The 22,970-nt window shown below is 41.2% G+C and overlaps 4 protein-coding genes across 7 annotated transcripts in view; 2 read left to right on the top strand and 2 right to left on the bottom strand.

Annotated features, from left to right (window-relative positions):
* Positions 1-1,212, top strand: part of lcp1 (lymphocyte cytosolic protein 1 (L-plastin)) — a 26,190-nt gene extending 24,978 nt beyond the window's left edge. The window contains exon 16 of the mRNA XM_023412496.2: positions 572-1,212. Coding sequence (XP_023268264.1) covers positions 572-704 — 133 coding nt within the window. The 3' untranslated portion in view covers positions 705-1,212. The remainder of the gene's footprint in view (positions 1-571) is intronic.
* Positions 1,213-2,246: 1,034 nt separating this feature from the next.
* Positions 2,247-8,153, bottom strand: cnot11 (CCR4-NOT transcription complex, subunit 11). Its single transcript, XM_023412497.2, has 7 exons — positions 7,422-8,153; positions 6,084-6,248; positions 5,432-5,584; positions 4,278-4,480; positions 3,874-4,076; positions 3,628-3,724; positions 2,247-2,858 (listed from the first exon to the last, which is right to left on the bottom strand). The coding sequence occupies exons 1-7, from the start codon at positions 7,738-7,740 to the stop codon at positions 2,661-2,663; spliced, it is 1,338 nt and encodes a 445-aa protein (XP_023268265.1). The 5' UTR covers positions 7,741-8,153; the 3' UTR covers positions 2,247-2,660.
* A 587-nt stretch (positions 8,154-8,740) lies between these two features.
* Positions 8,741-16,412, top strand: LOC111659578 (excitatory amino acid transporter 3-like). Its single transcript, XM_087175691.1, has 13 exons — positions 8,741-8,858; positions 9,481-9,621; positions 10,532-10,624; positions 11,154-11,265; positions 11,913-11,955; positions 12,050-12,112; positions 12,225-12,406; positions 12,710-12,817; positions 13,774-13,896; positions 14,005-14,199; positions 14,300-14,434; positions 15,346-15,462; positions 15,821-16,412. The coding sequence occupies exons 1-13, from the start codon at positions 8,741-8,743 to the stop codon at positions 15,960-15,962; spliced, it is 1,572 nt and encodes a 523-aa protein (XP_087031817.1). The 3' UTR covers positions 15,963-16,412.
* Positions 16,413-17,585: 1,173 nt separating this feature from the next.
* LOC111659550 (abl interactor 2-like) overlaps positions 17,586-22,970 on the bottom strand; it is a 28,742-nt gene continuing 23,357 nt past the window's right edge. For all 4 annotated transcript variants that reach the window (XM_023412533.2, XM_023412536.2, XM_023412534.2 and 1 more), the window contains 2 exons: positions 22,932-22,970; positions 17,586-22,203 (listed from right to left, as the gene is read on the bottom strand). The exon at positions 22,932-22,970 is cut by the window's right edge and continues 147 nt beyond it. In XM_023412533.2, the coding sequence (XP_023268301.1) occupies positions 22,028-22,203; positions 22,932-22,970 (215 nt within the window). In that variant the 3' untranslated portion in view covers positions 17,586-22,027. The remainder of the gene's footprint in view (positions 22,204-22,931) is intronic.

The following is a 22,970-nucleotide window of genomic DNA, read 5'->3' as shown; positions in this document are numbered from 1 at the left end:
TTATCCCTTACTATGACTTTTTTTTTTTTACGTTTTTATGCCTTACTATACTATGACTTTTTTTTTTACGTTTTTATGCCTTACTACACTATGACGTTTTTTTTTACGTTTTTATGCCTTACTATACTATGACATTTTTTTAAACGTTTTTATGCCTTACTACACTGACGTTTTTTTTTTTACGTTTTTATGCCTTACTATACTATGATGTTTTTTTGACATTTTTTTGCCTTAATCTACTATGACGTTCTTCGCCGTTTTTATGCCTTACTATAGTATGCCATTTTTTTTACCTTACTATACTGTGATGTTTTGATGCCTTAATATACTTTGACATTTTTATGCCTTACTATACTATGATGTTTTTTTGACTTTTTGATGCCTTACTATACTGTTTTTTTGACATTTTTATGCCTTACTATACTTTTTATGCCTTACTATACTATGATGTTTTTTGGCTGAGGTTCCACACACATGAGACTATCTAATCCTGTCACTCTACATACACAAGTAACATCAGAATGCCTCACACTTGAAAAAGTTTTCTCATGGCTCTGTGCTGTGCTTCCAGGTACGCCATCTCCATGGCGAGGAAGATAGGCGCCCGGGTATACGCTCTGCCCGAGGACCTGGTGGAGGTCAAACCCAAGATGGTGATGACGGTGTTCGCCTGCCTGATGGCGCGCGGCATGAAGAGAGCCTAAAGACCAAGACGACACCCCGTCAGTAAACTGGACGAACATGAACCTGCAGACCGGCTTTGGGGGGGGGTCAGTTGTATTCTTGTGACTTAACAGTTCAGAGAGAAAAAACTGTCACAGTCTCATAACCTGAAATATTGGACAGACAAGGTTCAGATAATGTGAACACATTTCAAAACAGTGGGGTGACAGAAACAAAGTAATTATATTATATTGAGACATCCACTGCAGACTGTTATATTTCTCTGTTTTAAACTCAGGATCAGCTTCAGTTAAACATCATCATCATTAATAATAAAGTACATAATCACATCTGCAGGCTTCCCACTCTCTGCTGCACTGTTGGTTTATCTGATGTCTGTATCATCATGAAGGACCTGCGTAATGTCCCTGCGTATTTCTGTGGCACACATTCAACCAAGGTCTCAGTTTTTTACCTGATTACAAACATTTCAAATAAGAAACTTTATGACAAAAATATGCAACAAATAAACGGACTTTTGTATGATAACCTGTGTTGTTATTTGAGTGTATAACTAGAATCGCCTCCTCATGGTTGTATTCCTCCGCCACTCAGACCAGTTTCAGATTGCATCCCTGTTTATCCAGAGTCATATAAAATATAAAATATGAACCATTTGTGTGACATTTGTCTTGTTGCTGGGTCTTGAGTCTTGAGTTACGGCTTAAAGCTGTTTTGTGAGGGCACCCCGACCTTGACCTTTGACCTTTAGTCACCAAAATCTAATCAGTTCATCCCTGAATCCTGGTGAATGTTTGTCATTCATATCAGATCAATGATCTAAACTCATCAACTCGATAGTTTTGAATCAGGATCTTCCAGTAGCTTGTGAAAAAGGTGTCAGATTTAATAACTACAGCTGTGATTTAAAAATAATAATAATAATAATGATAGATATATTATCTTTATGTTAAAATATAAAATTAAAATACTTTAGGATCAGGGCAAAAAATCTTGACTGGGACAGCTCTACTTTATGCTGATGCTGCATTCACGTCACATGGGAAAGTGTCAGTCTTCTTACTGCACAACAAACAAAAAACAACAGAGTGACTTTTCCTCAAAGAACAGTAAACGACCTCAGTGTGACTAGAACGTAATAATGTTGAGTGATTGTGTGAGAGGTAAAGACATTGTGCTTGTTCAGTAAAGCACTAAAGCAGCGTTTATTTACCTTTAACACCAGCCTGGAAGAGTGTCAGCCTTTCAGGTGGAAAAAGCTGTTTACAAGTGGGAAACTGGTAACTCTGATGTGATGTGAACGCAGCATGTGATCGCCAGCTGCTGGCTGTAGTTTGGTGTTCTGGTGAATGGTGTCAATATTTACATGTAAATCTCAGCAGGAAAGTAAAGAAACAGGGATTCAAACCTCAAACACGATCACACACACAAGTGTTGACCTTTGATTCGTTTCTTCACAGCAACCAGGTGAGACTCCAGCTGTTAAATACAGGATTATAGATGACACTGACCTGAGCAAAAAAAAATTAAAAAAATCAATGAAAGCACAAAAACAGAGAGAGTCACTTAAACAATCTGTTTAATTAGAGAAAACTTTCATTTCCAAAGGAAAGATAGAGAACTGGTACAAAACGAAAAGCTGGGTCGAGTCCGTCGAGTCCGTCCTAGTTTTTCTTCTTGAAGAGAGAGAAAGTGGCAACAGAGTTCAGAGACAGACCTGAACCAGACCTGGACCAGACCTGAACCAGACCTGGACCAGACCTGGACCAGACATGGACCAGGCGGCGAACAGAGAGTGAGGAAAACTTAGCTACATATTTACAATATTAACTGTCAGTTGAGCCGCTGCTGCTGTTTCTGAACAAACACATGATGAACGTTTGTGGAAGTTAAACCATGTCCCTTTAAGCTGTTGTACAGGTGTTATGTTGGGGGGGTGGGGGTGGGGTGTTATCTTAGTGTCTCTGGGAGGAGCATTATTTGGCAGGTTTGGCCTCTGTGGGGTTTTCTCCGGTGTCGAGGGTCTTGAGGAGGCGGAAGAGGCCGGCGGCTTCACGGATGCGGCTGAACTCGATGCAGAAGGCCTGGACCTCGATGAACAGGTCCTGGACGTTGATGATCTTGTTTCGGATCAGAGACTGGAGGAAGACGCAGACCAGACGCACCAGACGATTCTAGAAGAAAAGATAAACGTCAGAAACATTACTGCACAATATCGACATTTTCAAACTTATTTTATCCGACTGTCGATGTAAATACTGACATGATTTCACTGAAGAGAAGAACACCAAGTCTCTCCTGCACTAGACTTTACCCGTTACTCTTATTGTGTTGACAAACTTCTAGATACAGACATAAAGCAACATGTGATTCCACCCTAAGTTTGTCCTTTCACAAATAAAGAAATTCACTCATGAAAAATGTGGATGAGCTGTAAATGATTTGCCACATTTCTCTGTATAATCGATTTCAACAGCAGAATCAACTACAGGTGAATCTGAAACTGTTTCACCACAAACTCAACACTGTGTCCATCATGAGGAGGATTTACTGCATTACTATCAGGCACTGAACTGCATGACCTGGGCTACAGATGTGGGGGGAGTGTTGTGATCAGAGAACAAGTCAGTATCTGATGCGACCACCGTTTGGGTGACGACGCAGGTCATGGAGGAGCCGGGATGTTTTAAGCTTCCAGGAACTGTTTACATCACGCTGCAGATGAATGATCTTTTATTTCAACTAAAGTGTTGTGTTTATATTTGTGTTCAGTGAATAAGTGGCTGCTTCACTTCAGCAGGGATCATGTGTCTCAAACAGACGCGTTCTCTTCATTGGTTTCAACACGTTCTGTTCTTGTTAAAGGACGGAGGATCTAATTTAATCATGTTCATCCTGAAGCTGCTTCACTGAGGCTGTTGTCATTAAAGTGTTGGACTGTACCTGCATGTATTTGTCTTTGATCTGTTCACAGGTGGAGATGCAGTTGGAGATGTAGAGGTGGATGAACTCTGGAGGTAAATCCACAGCTGTGGTCAACCTGAGAGAGAACGAGGGACGGGATGACTTGATTAAAATAAAATGATCAATTAATCTATGAAAAAAACGAGTAGTCGAACAAGCAGCAGCCAAAACCACATGAACAAAGACAAATCTGTAACAGCGTGTGACAGAGAACAGCGCCCCCACCTGTTGACGACCTCCATGGAGTGGAGCGACATGTCCATGTTGACCAGCACGGAGAAATACTCTGTGATCTGGCTGCTCTGCATCAGCTTCAGCAGCATCTCGATGGCCACCAGCGGGTTGTTCTCCACCAGGTCAGGCAGCTTCGCCGGGGACAGACCGATGTGATAGACCAGCTTCGGGTCTTTCTCCAGCTCGGCCAGCAGCTGCAGAGAGAGGAGGAGGAGTTAGTGATGAAGAGGCGACAGATAAAGACTCTCCCTCTCTATTCTGCTCCAAGGAAACAGAGGAGGACAGAACTCTGAGATTAAATTTATTTTATTCAAATTCAAAAAAAGAGTTCTGATGTTCGAGCGCTGCGTGAACGGAGACGGGTGGAATCTGGCGGCAGTGCGACGTTCGCTCACCTGTGACTGCTGCTGGGCCGACAGCGGGCTCTTGAAGGCCTTGGACATGATGCGTTTGATCTCCACGCCGGTGCTGTTCTTCACGCACATGGAGCGGTCCCACTGCACGCTGTGATCCGGCTCGGTGGGGTTCAGCCACGCCAGCTCGTCCTCGCACACGTGGAGGGGCGGCGGCGGCCGGATGAACTCGGGGCGGAAGTGACCTGAGGACGGAGAGAAGCGGAGGTGTGAGCTTTCTGACGCTTTAGGAGACGTTACCATCGACCTGCAGACACAACCTGGAGTCTTTTAGTTTTTGTTTTGGTAGCAGATGAAAAGTTTTTTTTATTGTCCAGAAGCCGTTGTGGTAACCATGGCAACGGCTGCAACGGCTATAAGAGGTGTCCTCATATTCAAAGAGTCAGCACCATGTGTCAGGATGTGAACAGCAATGAAGTCTAATCACTGGACACCAGGACAGAAAGGTGAAGATCTACAGGTGATGATGAAACTGTTAGATTTAGAAACCGCCGCTGAAGGAGGAGGAGTCAGGAGTTCATCTGTCACATGGGGTTTTGTGTTTTGGAGTTTAACATGAATCTAAATCACCTGCACTTCAGACTTGAACAGAGAGTTTACACGTCTTGAAACACACATGAAGACTGTGGTGTGTCGTGTTTGTCACCTCGTCTGCAGCCTGATCTGAGCTGTTAACACGCCGGTCAAAAGAAGGATGTTCAATAGAAAACTGCTCTGTAACAAATATTCTCCTTTCATACCTGTATGAAAAATAACAAATGGACTAATAATCTACGTGTTCACATGCACATCAGTAGCTTCCTGCAGGAATCTGATGTCAACATCATGAAAACAAGAAACCTGATTCTCTCAGGTGTTTATCTCCTGGAGAACTTTCTACACACACGTAACCAGGTTTCCAACATGTGAACATTGTGATTAGAACTCGGACGATCAGTTGATGAACTGATCAACAGAAAATGAATGAAAAACTTTTGATAATTGATTCATTGTTTCAGGTATTTGTCAAACATTCTCTGGTTTCAGCTGCTCAAATTATTGAAAAAGAACTAAGTTTAGTCTCTGGTTTAGATCCTGAGTTTTTCCTCCTGGATGCGTTCTGTGGTGGAAACAGTTTCAGCATCAAACACACTTACTCTCCAGTGGGGGGCGGGGCCCTGTGACCAGAGACTCGATGATCTGATTGGCCACCGAGCTGTCGAATCCCGAGTTGGATGAGTCTGGATCCGGGTCGTTCAGGATGCTGGGGAAGCTGGCCTTGCTCTGGGTGGGCAGCTCCGACTGACGCTCTGAAAGACGAAGATACAAAAAAATAGTTTCATTAAATAAAAAGAAGAAGAAGAAGAAGGAGGAGGAGGAGAAACACAGACGCTTCAGATTAGAACAAAATCCTTCAGAGACTCTCAGTGAAACAACGACTAATCAGGAGAATAAAACAGTTTAAAGTTCATCAGGTTTCAAGTGTTGTTCATCATCTGCTCTTTTTATTGTTGTAATCTTCTGTCTGACCCTTCATGCATGTTCCTGATAAAAGTATTGATCGATTGACTGATTGAACTTAATTAATAATTAAAAGTACCCTCAGAATAAAACACAGTAAAGCCTCAGAGTCTGATTTTCACTGTGGTTCTCCAACATACTAAAACCATGACACATGTTCAGGTAAGTAATAACCCTGTACTCTCACTCAGCTCCACCTGACGGTGCTGCTTTTGAAGATGAGTGTTGTGGGTTTAAAACATCAGGACTCTGCAGTGGATAAATGTGTGTGTGTCAGTGTGTATTCACCTGCTAAGGCGAGCTGCAGCCCGCTGATGTCTATAGACTGGGGCATGTTGCCGACGTCCATGCAGGACACCTGTCTGGGCGTCTTCTTGAAGAGATCCCTGGGCGGAGCCAACATCAGCTGGGACAGGAAGAACTTCTCAGGCTGGGTGATGGGAGGCAGGAAGCCTGCAGAGATCACATGACAGAGAACAGATGTGAGGGTGGAGTGTTGATGGACAACATGTACTATACACCGAGTTTTCTGAGTTTTAACAGCTTGAGATGAGAGCGGCAAATTTTTTGTACGTTTCATCGTGAATAAACAAAATTCTCTGCTTCGGCCGTTCGTCAGCATCTTTCTCCCCCTAAAACTGTTCCTGAGTGAATAAATATTACGACTCCAGCTTGGTGTTTCAGTGCGTACGGGGAAAACAAAGCTCATCAATCATACACATGAGAGACTGGTTTCATGAACATGACAGTGAGTTCAGTGGACTTCAGTGGCCTCCCCAGACCTCCAGACCTGAATCCAGTAGAACCTTTGGATGTGGTAGAACAGGAGGTCGGCAGCTTGAATGTGCAGCTGACAGATCTGCAGAAATGATGCTGAGCGGAGTCACAGAGGAAAGTTTCAACATCTGGTCGATCCATAACATCAACACCTCTCTAAAACCATTTGGACACAAACTGAACATTATAACCTTCATGAGGATTTACTGCAGGACTCTCGGATCAGACTGCAGGGGCCAGTTATCACAAAGATAAACTTTGACTGTTGCTTAGATCAACCAATCAGTCAGACTTCAGATAAACGTCTAAATTCATCTGTTGCAGAGCCAGACTGTGGAACAATGAATTCTGGGTAAATGAAGAATTTTTTCAATCCATAGCCAACTGCTCTGCTCCGTTTACCACAGCAGGAAATGTCTGTCTTTTGAGTTACAAGGACATTTTACTTTGGAAATCAGCAAAGAGTGAAACAACAACATTGAAAAATCCTTAAAAAGTCTTTCCTTGTCTTTGCTCCCTCCATAACAATGTTAGAAAACCCACAAACACAAATTATGAGCCATGTTTTCCTGTTTTATGCTGTTGGGTGCCATTGGTCAACACAGGTGTCATTGATTGTTACCAGCCTGGAGGTAAGGTGTCTAATTTTTATAGCTTAAATTATTATTATAAGTCAGTCAATCTTTGTGAAACTGGCCCCAGGTGTTCCTAATAAACTGGCAACTGAGTGTTGATGGTACATGCCTCTACAGTAGTGTAGAAAGATAGAGTGTGGAAATTGTCAGTGTATGAGACAGTTGTGACAATTGCTGGACAACACCTCCAGACCTCAAACACACACAGACGTACCGGACAGCACCTTCTCCTGCTCCTCCCCGGCAGGTGCGGGGTTCAGCAGGTGGGCGAACACAGCGGCGAACGGGTTAGCGGCCAGCGGCTCGGTACGGTACATCTCCCAGAGCAGGTAGAGGGCGGTGAGCCGCTGCGGGGAGCTGGGGAGCAGGTCAGGCTGCTGGAGGAGCATGACCAGAACCGAGCCCACCCTGAAGTGCTCCGCTTTCCCGAAGTAATGGTGGAAGTGGGTGGAGAGGCTCTCGAAGGTGTTGGTGCAAGCCTCCTCCGAGATGATGCTCAGCAGGTTAGACAGTTCCTTCGGAGCCAGGGTCATGGTCTCCTCTCCTGGGTCTGCTTAGCTTCTTGGAGAGTTATAAATAATATAAAACTCTGTATTGTCGGTTAATAAAGCAAATAAAACATCTCTCTGATAAACTGTGGGGAGTTAATTCATCATTAAAGACGAAGAAGACGAACTACAGCCTGAAAGTCATCACACGAGTTAGCAACGAGTTAGCTTAGCCTAGCAGCGCTAACTGACAGAAACCGGCCAAACCATCGCAAAAACTAAAGAGTCCGCCCGACAAAGTCCACACCGACCGGCTCGGCGGCTACATAACAGTCTCCCAAAACCAGTACGCATCAAAAGAGAGACATATTCAGCACTCTGTAAAGCGTTCTCACGACTGTTACACACACGGCTGGTTCATTAGCCGTTAAAATTCTGATTTGAACCTTTGGATGCAGTGCATCATGGGTAGTGTAGTTCCGAAGGTTCACTTCCTCCCAAAACCGGACACTTCACATTAAAGTGGACATTACCTGTCGGTGAATCTTAAGCATGGATACCGAAACACAAACTAAAGAGAAGATGACGTCGACGTGACGTGTTCCTTCACCCATAAGCTATACTATACCTGATTATTTGAAATTTTTTTTGTGACTTTGCATAACAAAATCAAGTGTGACGGGAAGGCTACATATAATAGACAGACATGTAAATGACAACAAAAACAAATGGTCATTGAGATGTACAAATGAAAAGAATGTGTGCCTGTGTATGGCATGTGTCTATATTTGAATATTTAAATAATGCATGAAAGATATTCCTGGAAATACCTTCTATCGTTAAAAATCAGTTTTTGAACCAAAACACCCAAACGAGCCTAACTCACTCCACTGAGTCCACTTTACCCTTATTCGGTGAATACTTTATCAACTTAACCCGGTTAGTGGACCGATAAAGATTGTCGAAAGTTCCGTTATTCCATTTAAAGAACAAGTTAAGTATTTTTGATGCTGCAGCCAATATACACTTTTAGATCGCATTAAAAATGGAGACTAACGGTCCGGAGGAAGACATGTCTGACGATGCTTCGTCCAGCAGGAAATGTTGTGATTACTTTATGGGGAACAGGTTTCAAATTCTAAGTCTGGCAGGTTTGGCCCTGGGTAAGTGACAGTTACAAGTTTAAGTTCATCTCTGGGACAAATATGTAGCCTAGTTAGCCCGTGGTGCTATTTGGGCTAAGTGCTAAACTTTGAACATGTAGCCTAGCTAGCCCGTAATGCTAACCGGCTAACTACATCTTTGAGCTAACTGCTAAACGTTTTTGTCTGCCTCGACCGGTTGGGAGAGAGAAAGAAAGAGATAATTTTATTATTATATCTTGTACCTACAGCCACTAAAGGATTTTGAATATTATTTCTTTGTTTCCATCTAGTGGATAAATAAAGTTAATCTAATCTAATCTAATCTATCCTCAATTATAACACTGTGGCTGATAGCAATGCACAGTTTAACAGTTTTAAAAACGAGTGGTCTAAATATATTGTAAGCATATAAGGATGCACAATTAAATACAGAAGTGGTCTATATTATATATAAGTAAACAATAATTACTCAATAGCCAGGTATAGCCTAAATATGACAGTAGGTTTTATAGGTCAGTGTGGCTCTGCTGAAGATTTTGATGTGCTCTATGAATTTCAACCATATGATTTGTCCATTACATCCCACTTCACAGCTGTTTAAACCCTTATAACCCTTAATATCTTTGTTTTTGTCTCACAGGTCTTGGCATGGGCTTGATTCTCAAGGTGTATGTCCCTATGTCGGAGGGTGACATATTGTATGTCGGTTTCCCAGGTGAAATTCTCATGCGGATGCTGCAGGTGGTCACTGTTCCTCTCATTGCGACAAGTGTGATAACAAGTAAGCTGCAGGTCTGTTTCTAGCTCGTGTTAAACATGCAGCGTTTAATGGGAACACAATGGTGGTTTGGCAAGTTTAACCTCATAAAAGTTAAATTGTGAGTGTTATCCTGTGTAGCTTCTAGCTGAGCACCAATCACTGTGATCACAAGTCACAATTACAGGATAATCGTGAATGCTAAAAATAGGAAAGAGCCATGACGTAACACACAGTAGTATCTACTTAATGTTTTCTAAAAATTAGATATCAAAAGGTACACAGGCTTCTTGTGACAGCGGGTGGAGTCTGACTGGCGCTGGACTATGTCAGTGATATATGTACACGTTTTCATGTTACTTTCATTAATCACTCACAAAGACTCTCAGCCAACAGATTTTTACAGTCATTGCATTGTATATTTGCCCAGTAGAAATAATACTGCTGTTTAGTTTGTGTAGCCCAGGTGGTGTTTACTGATTGGCTGCCAGGTTACTGCCAGGTTGGCTGCTCTCCATTACATCACAGTGATGTCACACACACATATATGACTTTACTGACCTGCAGAAACATAGCTTCTGTTTTTGAATGCCCCCACGTCGGGAACAGTCAGAGCAGGAGCCATATTGTTTTCAGGTTGTCCATCCGTCCGTCCCATTCTCGTGGACACGATATCTCAGTAATGTCTTGACAGAACTCCTTCAAATTTGGCACAAACATTTGTTAGGACTCAAGGATGAACTGTTTATATTTTGGTGGTCAAAAGTCAAGGTCACAGTGACCTCACAAGATACGTTTCAGACATTACTCAAGACTTCACACAGCAATTGTGACAAAATTTCACAAATGGTTGATATTTTATATGACTCGGGATGTAACCTGAAACTAGTCTGAGAGGGGGAGGTAATTCTAGCTTTATTTTGTTTTTGTTTAGGTGTTTCTGGCCTAAATATTGAAACCTCCAGAAAAATCGCTGGAAGAGCAGCAGCATACTTTGTCTCAACCACCATGATGGCTGTGATCATAGGTAAGAGCAAGGTCTCTGCAGGTGTTGAAAGATGTTGTTTCCTCAAAACAAAGACCTCAGATGGTCTAAAAGATTCCCTCTTTAAGGCAAATTTACGTTTTATAGCTACAACTGGTAAATGTTGAACATGTTTGCATTCAGGTGACAGGACTTTATTGTCATTGGTTGACAGGAAATCCTTTCATTCATTGTTCATGATGTCAGTAACAGGACAGTGGAGAAGTCGGGCTTAACCAACCCATTGCTCAAAGCTGTAATTTTATAAATATTACATAGATAAAATGCTGAAAAGCATGTTTTCATTAATAGATATCAGTCATTTGAAGTCCAGCATCAGTTTTGTTGATTGTCATTTTTTCTTCTAAAGAACTTTTTAATTTTATTAATTAATTTTTTTTGTGATACACTGTTTTGAAATATTAACAGTAATCACAGTAATATTTGTTGGTCTGTCCATGTTGTGTTTGCTGTATATATGGAGCAGGTGTAGCATTCAGACAGTTTTTTCCTCTTACATTATGTTTTGTAGGTTTGATATTGGTCATGATTATCCAGCCCGGGATTGCCTACGCTGTTAAATCAGATGATTCGGAAGACGAGGAATCCTTCTCCACTGTCGATGCCTTGTTGGATCTAGTCAGGTGAGAAGAAAGACATCTGACATCATTTCTGGTTTTCATACATACAACCTCCAGGTCGGTGAGATCTTTAGGTCAGTCAGTGAGTTTATAGTTGCATCCATTCATGTTTTTCTTAAAGCTGAAGTGTCAGACTTTTACACAAAAGCCTATCATAGCGAGCCAGGTAAATCTCTCTGTATTTTGCAGTAGTTAAAACTCTGGTGTCTGTGGTGACTTTCCCTCGCTGAAACACCAGTTACGACAGGTTTTTTACATCAACCAGCAATGATTTGGTTTGTCGGAGTTGAAGGGGAGAGCAACCGTGCAGCAGATAGGAGTATGGCAGAAAAACCTCCAGATAAAAAAAGAAACTCAGCGTACAGAGGAAGGATTAGAGTCTGAAAAAGAAACACAGATTTCCATTTCTGTGGCTCTTCCCTCCCGGACAGATGCTGAAAGAAGAGATGTCGACAGTGTTTGTTTAAGAACTCTCACTTGAGACAAAAGTTTCACACTTTAAGCAGAAATGGTTGTTTCTGTCAGGTTCTGCAGAGTTACACAAATGTCCAGAGAACGTCACATATGTCCTTGATTCGGTCGCTTCTCACGTGTCGTTGGCCGACATTAACAAGCTCGTTACTAGTGTCAGTTTTGTTTATTTTTTATAGGAACATGATCCCGCAAAACCTGATTCAGGCTTGTTTCCGACAGGTAAGTTCTTCATTAAGGTAAACCACACTATGTACAGCGCTTTTCCTCTCTTTCTATGTAACATCATGATGTGAAGACTGATTTTCTATCATAGTACAAAACTGAGAGGGTGGAGCTTGAGGTTGATGAATATGAGCAGAACTCCAGCTTGGAAATGGTAAATATTGATCCATCGTCACTATTGAGATTTCTTTGTCCAGCGATGATCCTCCATACATGAAGTTGCTTTCAGAAACATTATTGCTAACGAGTTTTCGGTCTTGTTGCAGAATGAGACAGAAGTGCGACTGATGGGCCAATACGTGGACGGGACCAACATGGTGGGCCTCATCGTCTGGGCTTTCATTTTTGGCCTGACCCTCAACAACATGGGAGAGAAAGGGAAAGTCCTGGTGGAGTTCCTCACCGTCCTGAACGAGGCCACTAAACTCGTGGTCAACCTGATACTGAAGTAAAGTGAAACAACCCGACACTCTGTTGAAGAAAATGAGAACTAGGTCACATGTCCTGTAGCGTGATGGAGTGCTTTTGCTCACAAACACTGAACCGTCGTCTTTCTAACAAAACATGACGGCGTCTTTAACTCTCCTACCCCCACACATTTGATTTCTTCTATTTTCTGCAATGAGACAAATGTAAGAGATTTCCGTTTGGACATGCAGTGTAATGTAATGGTAATCTGACAACACTGTGTTTAGGTAGGTTTTCATGTTAAGCTGCTCTCCATTAACTCATGACATCACTTCCTTTCCAGCTGCGTGCCAGTTGGAGTGCTGTTCATGGTAGCAAGCCACGTCATGGAAGTTCATGACTGGGAAACTACCTTCAAGCTTGGATGGTTTATGTTGGTGGTTTTTCTTGGGTACGTTTACCTTCACTGTTTTAACACTTTTACCAAAATGGCCCTTTCTGTGATGCACGTTCTGTCTTTCGATCATTGTCTCCCAACACACACGGCGACAAATAAGTATAACAATGAACATGATACTGTTAGCACTGCCTCTAAAGTCACAATCCAAATGTAAAGCACAGATCAGCTCTACTAACCAAACTGAAAACACATCAAATCTACCTACCTACCTGCCTACCTACCTACCTACCTACCAATCTACCTACCTACCAATCTACCTACCTCCTACCTACCTACCTCCTACCTGCCTACCTACCAATCTACCTACCAATCTACCTACCTACCTGCCTACCTACCTATCAATCTACCTACCTACCAATCTATCTACCTACCAATCTACCTACCTCCTACCTACCTCCTACCTACCTACCTACCAATCTACCTACCTACTACCTACCTACCTACCTACTTACCAATCTACCTACCTAATACCAACCTACTTACCTCCTACCTACTTACCTACCTACCTACCTACCTACCTACCAATCTACCTACCTACTACCTACCTACCTACCTACCAATCTACCTACCTACCTACCTACCTACTTACCAATCTACCTACCTAATACCAACCTACTTACCTCCTACCTACCTACCTACCTACCTACCTACCTACCTACCAATCTACCTACCTACTACCTACCTACCTACCTACCTCCTACCTACCTACCTACCTACCTGCCTACCTACCTACCTACCTACCTACCTACCTACCTACCTACCTGCCTACCTACCTACCTACCTACCTACCTGCCTACCTACCTACCTACCTACCTCCTACCTACCTACCTACCTACCTACCTACCTACCTACCTCCTACCTACCTACCTACCTACCTACCTACCTACCATCTACCAATGAACGTTTCTGTGTTGCTGCAGTAACTGCGTGTTCCTCGTGTCTTTCAGGCTCGTAATCCACGGAACAATAGTGTTACCACTTCTCTACTTCGTGTGTGTGAGACAAAACCCCTGTGAAGTCATCAAAGGGGTCTCTCCCGCCTTACTGACTGCGCTCCTCATCTCGTCCAGGTAAGGTGACGTAACAGAGAGCTGTGTGTTGGCGACCACAACAGCTTTACATTTGTATATGTTTTTTCATGGATGGTGCGCTAACAAAAGATGCGCTGTGTCTCCAAGCTCTGCCACGCTGCCGGTCACCTTCCGATGTTGTGAAGACAAACTCAAGTTCAACAAGAGAATCAGTCGCTTCATGCTGCCCATTGGGACCAACATCAACATGAACGGCACGGCCCTGTACGAGGTGGTCGCGGCAATTTTCATCGCCGAGCTCAACCACATCAATCTGGACTTCAGCCAGTTGATCACACTTTGGTAAGTCACTCCTCCTGTTGTTTGGGAAATCACGGCACCCACATATATGATATGGGGCCTTTAAAAATGCAGTGTCTGGAAGAGTCTGTGTGATCTGCAGCGTGACCGCCGCCGTGTCCAGCATAGGAGCAGCGGGGATCCCAGCTACAGGAGCGGTGACCACGCTCTTTGTCTTGACGGCGATTGGTTTACCTGCGAAGCAAGCCTCCATTCTGGTGGTTGTGGAGTGGCTCCTGTAAGTTTGATACATGATAACGAGCCACTGAAGGGTCACGGTATGAGGAGGACCAGGGATGTCACAGGAAAAGTAATAAAGCACCGAAGGCCCAGAGGGTCACGGAGAGGTTAAAAGCAGATAAATGACTGATCAAATCCATTAACTAACGGGAAACGGAAAAGCAGCTGGAAAAAGAAAAAAAATGGTTTGTGCTGTTTTTGTAAATCCATTTTGAAATCCTAAGTATTTATTGATGGATCAATCATTCACTTTAAAAAGTTATTTTCACAATTCCTATTGTTGATGCCTATTAAAATATGAAAATAAGGAAATTACTTTTACTTTTATTACTTTTCCTGTGACGACCCTGGTCCTCCACACATGCTGGGATTTTAAAAAATTCTTTTGCAATAAACCCCCAGTGAGCTTTCTGTTTCATATCTGTGTTATAGTTTTATATCTTATGTTTTTATGTTATATATTATTATATATTCACCCGCATGTCTGTGTGATTGCAGCTGGATAGATAACGAGCTGGACACTGTTGCTGTCACTGTGATTGTGGCTCTACACACGGCTGGTTCTTATGATTATGACATTAGTCATATATAAGGTGTAACACAAACTACATACAGGGGTTGTTAAAATATAATGCGAAGGAACGGAAAACTTAATAAGAGGCAACACAAAAGTAAACTAGAATCACCTCCTCGTGGTCGTATCCCTCCGCCACTAGTTTCAGGTCACATCCCTGTTTATCCAGAGTCATAAAATATTAAACATTTGTGTGAAATTTTGTCATAATTTCGGTGTGAAGTCTTGAGTAATGGCTAAAAAGTGTTTTCTGAAGTCACGTAACCTTGACCTTTGACCTTTGACCACCGAAACGTAATCATTTAGTCCAAGTGAACGTTCTTTGTGCCTTTCAGAGACCGCTGCAACACTGTCATCAACGTCATGGGAGACTGCATCGGCGTGGCCATCGTTCACCATGTGTTGAGGAATGAGCTGAGGGAAACGGGGGAAGAAGGGCAGGAAATGACAAGGTGAAGTTCCAGATCGTCTCAATGTTTTCTTGTGTTCATGTCATTATAAAAGGTTAAAGGGAAATAACGGAAACACTTGAATTTTAATTACATTTTTTACAATTCAAGGAATCAGGGACAGATTGATGCTGTTGCTGCGTTTGATCCTTATAAGATCCACAATTGTTTTCAATGTGCTTTTCTTGCTAAACCAATGATGCAGTATATTTGTGCATGGAGCGGCGCATGCATTGCACGCTCATATCGCCCCTGACGACGGGCCGAAGAGTGGAGCAGCAGAAATCCACTCACATTCACATCTGCAGGGACACAGTGTGTTTCACTCCACTGACGACCACGTTGTTCTTTTCCTGGTCAGGGTGCACGGAGACCAGGCTGAGGGCTGCACCACGGACGACATCCACGTCCAGATCCAGACCAGCGGGGAGGACTCTGACGACTTTTATGACTCTGATGACTCTGATGATGAAACCCTTTACATTTCCCCAGAAACCCCATAAACCCTGAGACATAGATTCTGAGAACCACTCCAGCGAGGAGTCGGAGAAGAATATGTGTGATGGTGATGATGAGTATCTGTGACGTCAGCTCAGGATTCAAGGGACTTTGACTTATTTGTTATCGTGTTCATGTCATTTTGTATTTTGTGCAAGTGATGTAGCTGATGTGACAGATATAATTAAAGGAATTAACTGTAGTAATGGATGTAATATACTATATATAGCTACTTGAGTTGAATGGAAATTTTAAATTGATGTTAATGATCTAGTTAATGGAACTGAGCTGATGTGAGCTGTTTCCAGTTCAATTGTGCCGATCCGATAGATGTACAGAGTGATTGAACTGAATTCATTTGAATTGAATCGATGTATTGAATGTAGTATTGGAATTAAACTGAATTGCACTAATTTAACAAATGCAGTTATTGAATTGAATGTAACTGAATGTGAATAAACTGGAATCATAATTTATTGAAGAGGCTGCAGGCAGGTATCTTAGAACCTATAAGAAATAAAGATGTATTTAAAATACTGTAAATTTTCTAATTACTAAAAATGATTTTTTTTAAATAAAGTGAGTCCCCTGCAAAGGAAAATACTGACTTGAGGTTTTGTTGGGACAAACCAGTTCCTTTATAAAATAATTTTAAAAACTTTCAAAGCCGATTGATTCAGTCTCCTCTTCAGCCAATAAGAGGACGAGTTAAAAAAAATAAAATTAATTGTTAATTTTTAAAAATAAAATTCTAATAAACATGTTTATACACAGCAGAGAAAAGCACCATAAGATTACACAGTTCCTAAAAAGAATTTTTATATTGTTATCTATTATCATTAGTGGTAAAACAACTTAATTCTGCTTTATCATGTTCATTTTAAATTTGTAAATAACAATCATTTAATATATATATTGTTTTCATCGCCATACAAAATGCATTCAGTCAAGCCACTGGTCCAGCAGGTGGCGCTAAAACATTCCTAAACAGGTTTTATATGCAGTCTATAGTTTTTTCCAAAAAACTTTATTGAAACAACTCTAACAAGCACAGCTGGAGATTATATGAAAGTTTGGCGTTAAGTACATTTATAAAAAATATATTTTAAAGTTAAACGAAACAAATACAGCCCCTGCAGGAAATGTTAATTTCCTATTGCTTTTTATTTCATGACCTTAAATTATATTATTAAGACTTTTTTTAAAATGTATATATTATTATTGTTTTACTAATATTATTATTCATTATCTGTTTGTACAACAGTCTCCACTGTCAACAAGAGGAGTTAAGAGTTAACCAACATATTAATAAACTATTAGATCTGATTACAGCAGCATTATAATCTCTTATCAAACGTTTACTGCTTAAAAATGCTGAATTTTATTTGTTTTTCTTTCAACCTTTTTCTGATTATTTCATCCATATTTTATATATTAATTTACTTGATTGTTGTTAATTTTACATGCTGCTTCTGAAGATTCTTTTGGTTTTATTCTGGTTTCCGCACAAATAAAATAAAGTTAATTTCTAATTGTACATACTTTTTTTAAATTTTTTTTATCAGGATTAAAAGTATAGATCTTAAATCAGCTGAGCCTCTAATAAACAAACACCAGTGACACAGACAGGCTGTTAAAACATTTACTTAGTCACTTCACCTTTCTTCTTTCTTACAAAAGATCAATGTGCTTTCAGTCCAGTTCACTTGGGAAAACAGAACGGTTCTCCAGATGTCATGTTCTACCAGGAACCCGCTGCAGAATGACGATCAGATTAAAATGAGAGTCAGACGATCTGAAGGGAAATAAAGGACTGGGCCGGTACGTATGACACGCTGCAGAGTAAACGACGTCACGGGTTCAGCATGAACTAAACGTGTGATATGAATTAGGTCATGAAACCAAAACAAAAAAATTAAAAGCTTCATTTCTTTTTAGGCTGGCCTCCTAAAAACAGGAATAATTAAACATATATTTGGTTCACGGTCAAACACTTAACAGGACGTCCACAGTTACTATATCCTTCTTTTATAAATAACATCCTTAATATCAGGGGAAACATCTTGTATTTAGCTTTTGAGTCCTAGTTTAGGAGCAAGTTTTATACAAACCAGCCCTGAAAACACGGTCAAACAATAAATATTGTTGTTTTGTGTAATTTGTGAACTTGTCTAGATCTGGTTTCAGATTTAAACTGTGATCCTAAAGGTTTGTCGTCTGCAGGGAGAAAAACAGAAGCAGGTTCCTGGTAGAAATCATCCTCAGAGAAACCGGCTGGAACATTTCACAGATCACCTCCTCTCTCAGTCCACAGCGGTTAAAGGGATATTGCAGGCAAAACAAAAACCAGAGTATGCCACAAAATGTTTAGATATCTGCCCACATCTCTCGTGCTGCGCTCGTTGATCCCAGTTTCTCCGGGAGCCGCGTGGAGCTTTGTGGTTCTGTGATCCTGAGCGCGTGGCCAGGTGTGGACGAGGCTGTTCGACGTCGCTCTTAAATCAACATATTTCTTTGGTCAACAGGACAAACGTCTTTCTCAAAGAGCTCACACACCGGCTCTACCTTTATGTCTGAATCAAATTACACACTAGCTTAACTAAAAAAATACATTAACGCTGCTCTTTCTAAACTCACTGGTGTGGCACACTCTGGTGTTTGAGGTAAAACGCCTCTTAAATAACACTGTACAAGGAAACACGGTTCAGGTCCACAGTCACTTCAGTCAACAAGAGTCCACAAGGGAAGGTTTGGTTAACACTGGTACACACACACACGCACGCACGCACGCACACACACGCACGCACACACAGATGCACCTCTATTCACGCCACAACACACTGATAAATGGCACAAAAAGATCCACCTCCATCTTAAAGGGTCGTTACAACCAAAAGAAGCACTGGACAGAAACGTCTCAGCCTCCAGCTGATCAGACAGAATAAAGCAAGTTGGTGAAACTATAGAAAAAAAGAAAAAAAAAAAAAGAATATGAAAACACTGTGAATAAAAATGTCAGTTATATATCAGGCATGCAGGCAAACACACTGTAAACTTCAAAACTGGCAACAGGTCCAAAACCTCCAGCTCCACTTCACTGCGTCACTACAGGAAAACCCACAGAGGAGAAGCTCAAATCCAGCCTGAGAGTTCGTGTTGAATCGTTCAGTTTACTGATAAAGTTTGGTTTGAATCGATCAATACTTTATATTTTAATCACATATAATTAAACGTGATGTTAACTGTTGTAATGTTAACCTCAGTGTTTGTGGTTTCACTGGAGTTTTAGTGTTTGAGAAGCTTTTTCATCAGGAAAAATAATTCTGGCTGAACTACAATAATCATTTTTATTAATAATCAGTCAATTTCTTTTCTCAGAATCTTTGGGTTTTATTCACATAACAACTCTTAAACTTCTTTATTTTTTTTTGCATCATTTCAACTTTTCAATTTTGCATTTTTGCAAATGTTTTAACGTGCAAATTGAAAATGTCACTCAAACTAAAATTTCATCACAATCCATCAATAGCTGTTGAGATATTTGAGACCAAACCAGCAGAGACGCAGGTAATAATTCATCTTTGTGGTTCAGATCATTTGGTCTGAGTTCAGACTGGAGAGAAAAAAAACATCTTAATTGATCTTTAATCAATCAGAAACAGATTCACCTGGAGTGTTCAGGTGAATCTGTTTCCCGTCGCTGTGCTGCGTCTGTGGGACTTGGGTTTGTTTTTACTTCTGTCCTCGTGGTGAAACTAAACTACCAGGCACTTCTCAGGCTCGAGTCACAGCTTCCACATCGGAGAAGGATGTGTGACGTTATGGCAGCAGAGACACACACTGTCCATCACAGCAGGACGGCTTCGTCTTCGTTTACAAATTCAAAACCTTTGAGTGTTATTGTAGTTTTCTCTCTTTTCTCTGTAAAGCTTCGGTGTCTTTCTCGACTCTACTTCCTCTCCCAGAATCCTCGGCATCTCTTTTTAATTCTTAATTTTAATAAGACAAAAAAAGATGAAGAAAGGTGGAGGGGAACGAAAGAACGAGGAGTTCCTACTATTCCTACTAATTCACTGAATATCAACTGGTTTGAACTCTGACCTGTGGTGTGAAGGTGTAGTGGTCAGGTCGGTTCGACGTCCACTGGCCACGATGGCTTTTAATTCCCAAAGTGAACAAGCTGCAGCAGAGAGACTCCAGCGCTGCTACAGTACAACAGAAAACTACTCAGAAACCTAAAGAGACACAGAACAGAGTCTGAGTGATCCCTTCTATTATTAAGACAAGAGCAGGAGAACGAGGAGGAGGAGGAGGAGGGAGTTATTTTAAAGGAGGAGAAAAGAGGAAACAGAGCGATCTGCAGTTTGGAATAAGATATTGGACTCTCCTCTGGACGTTTGAGGGGCTGTGTATTTACAAAGCTTAGTATCTGGTACTAAAACTCTACAACAATTAATACTGTTATGAGATTATCTCAGAAATTCATTAAGAATGATGCAGATTGTGCATCAACAATGTTTGTGTTCGACCTTCATCGCGTTAGAAAAAGTGTTTTCTCACTCTTTGAAGTGATGCAACTCCATCACCTCCATCACATCATTAATGGATCCAGCTGTCGACCTCCAGCTGTTGGGGCCACTGATGGGACACGGCTACTGTACACCACACACTCATTAGTCTTCAAGTTATCATCCTTAAGGTTTTCATGAACCTGTTTCTGACGCTCAGATCATCCGACTCAGCAGGAGGGACCGACAGGAAGTGATGCAACCTGTGATCCAGTGTTTAATCTGATGGATATTCACTCTCCTACAGCTGGATCACAGCTGGATTCAGTTACTGCTCATGTAAACAACATTTCCTGCCGCTGCTGCTTCACTTTAAAAGACTTTATCTGGACACACACAGGGGGGCTTTTATTTTGAAGCAGTCACAGACTGCACACCTCCAGCTCTTTGACTGTGTCCTGCTGTTGTGTGGCTGAGTGCGCAGCAGGAAGTCAGGAGGAGGAAGTGATGATCACTGAGTTTGTTTGGCTGCACTGGAAACAGATTCAGCTGCTCAACTTAACCACACTACTGTTACCATGGTAACCACAGGTGTCACCACATCAACCAGGACTGAAATTTCAAGAAATATAACTTTAAAGCCATTTTCATCCACAAATAACAGAAATACCCTTCCCAACATTTTGTCATTAGTTTCCTTTAAATAATCATCGACCATTTTTAACGATCAATGATCAGTAAACCAGACTTAAGTATTTGTGTGATTAAGTAGTGACGATATGATTTCTCCTTGACTGACTAATAACACAAGTCAAAAAAAAAAGGCCAAAGACAGAATATTCAAAGTGTTTCAAGCCAAACAGAAAGGAAGGAAGAAAAAAAAAGAGAGGGGAGGGGAAATAATGATATCTCTATCTGGACTCAGTGTTTTGTGCAAAGGTGGTTTTTACAGTTTCCTTCAAATCTCTTTTTAAACTCTGGGATTCGACACAAAGACGTGTCACGTCACAGTTTCCTCTGGGACTGTGAAAGTCGATTTATGGACGATTATTCTGGACGGACGAAGATGCTGATAAGTCTGTGAGTTCAGCTAACACTGATTATTCAGTGAGTTCAAGGAAAATGAATTTCTTCGGATCATAAGAAAATTAAATTTAAAAACACATCTCTATGTTCTTTTTTAACTTTCCATCATAGAGCTGTTCGCCACCTTCACACCAAACTCTCACCAAATAACATTAAGACGCCTGGAAATGCCTCAGTCTTCTTCTAACAAGAGAACTGCAGATTCATTATTTTAAAACATAATCTGAACCAGCAAAGAACTGTGGGTAGACAGAGAGGGATCAGCTGGAATCACATTCTGTCACATACTCACAATAAAATATTAGTGAACCAATGATTTTTGTTCACAGGCTCTGATTTGCTTGTGATTGGTTTGTGTAGGAACGAGTCAGTTTTTCCCTTTTTAGTTCAGATCCAAGACGTTGAACTGCAGCTGAGAGACGACAGAGGAGCGACTCAACAAACAAGACAAACACTCTTCTTCTTCTTCTTCTTCCTCAGTCGGCGTAGTGCATGATGGACTCCACGTAGTTCCCGGGGAAGAGGCCGGTGGTGGCGTTCATCACTCCTTCATACCAGCCGTCCTCGTTCTTCTTGATGACGTAGATGATCGCTCCTTCCTGGAACGACAGCTCGTCCTCTTTGTCGGCGGTGTAGTCGTAGATGGCCACCACTAGAGGGCGGTATACACGCCAAAATATTATTACTCTCTGTGATCAGTTCTTCATTATTGCCTATTACCATCAATACCCACCAAAAATACGATTAAAGAAACACAGTAACACAACGAGAGCTTTCAGTTAATGGATTCATAGTTTCAACAGAAAATTTATTTTGCAGCTGTTTTTGACTGTGAGTTTTTGAGTCACTTTTTAAAGAGATAAAATATATAATTTTTAATTTTACAGCATGTATTCTCTAGCTAATTTCCTGTAAACTTAGTTTTATTCAACCTTTATTTTACCAGACAAGACATTAAGAACAAATTCTTATTTACAATGACGGCCTGACAAGTGTCAGAAAACATTAGACATGAAGACAAAGAAAACAAAGAAAACAAAGAGGAATGACTAATTAATCAAATCAAACACCAGTAAAACATTTACAAGTGTCGTTACAACAAATCTAAAAGAAAGTCTTTTAAAGCAGTGGGAGATAAATTTATCTAATTTTAACATTATCTGGTAATAAGATGTAATTTTTAAGAAACTATGAAGAAACCTTCCAGGAACTTAAAATACAGGATCGTAAAATTAAGTGTCACCGAAAAACTTCTCAAAATTTCTGTTTATTTTGTCTTCTATTATAGAAAAACTGAATCTCTCTGGACCGACGGTCACAACAAACAAGACGTCTGATTGACACATGGATGGTTGTGTTGTATGTTGTGTGTAGCGTTACCTTTCTCCAGGTAGCTTCTGGGGGCCCACGGCGGGTCTT

The sequence above is a fragment of the Seriola lalandi genome, unplaced genomic scaffold (assembly GCF_002814215.2).
Source record: "Seriola lalandi dorsalis isolate HSWRI2012SDOR001 ecotype SW California unplaced genomic scaffold, Sedor1 jcf7180002054482, whole genome shotgun sequence".
Classification (NCBI taxonomy): domain Eukaryota; kingdom Metazoa; phylum Chordata; class Actinopteri; order Carangiformes; family Carangidae; genus Seriola; species Seriola lalandi.
Note: the sequence above shows the minus strand (reverse complement) of the source record. Positions and strands in the feature narration are given on the sequence as shown.

What these genes read in the sequence shown, in the direction of transcription:
- cnot11 (XM_023412497.2), bottom strand. Translation starts at nt 7,740, where the DNA reads ATGACCCTGGCTCCGAAGGAACTGTCTAACCTGCTGAGCATCATCTCG. An exon ending in GCCCCGCCCCCCACTGGAGA is followed by an intron (nt 4,481 to 5,431) that starts GTAAGTGTGTTT and finishes CTCCGTCCTCAG; the next exon opens with GTCACTTCCGCCCCGAGTTC. An exon ending in TCAAAGACAAATACATGCAG is followed by an intron (nt 2,859 to 3,627) that starts GTACAGTCCAAC and finishes CTTTTCTTCTAG; the next exon opens with AATCGTCTGGTGCGTCTGGT.
- LOC111659578 (XM_087175691.1), top strand. Translation starts at nt 8,741, where the DNA reads ATGGAGACTAACGGTCCGGAGGAAGACATGTCTGACGATGCTTCGTCC. An exon ending in GTGGTCAACCTGATACTGAA is followed by an intron (nt 12,407 to 12,709) that starts GTAAAGTGAAAC and finishes CTTCCTTTCCAG; the next exon opens with CTGCGTGCCAGTTGGAGTGC. An exon ending in ATGTTGGTGGTTTTTCTTGG is followed by an intron (nt 12,818 to 13,773) that starts GTACGTTTACCT and finishes CGTGTCTTTCAG; the next exon opens with GCTCGTAATCCACGGAACAA.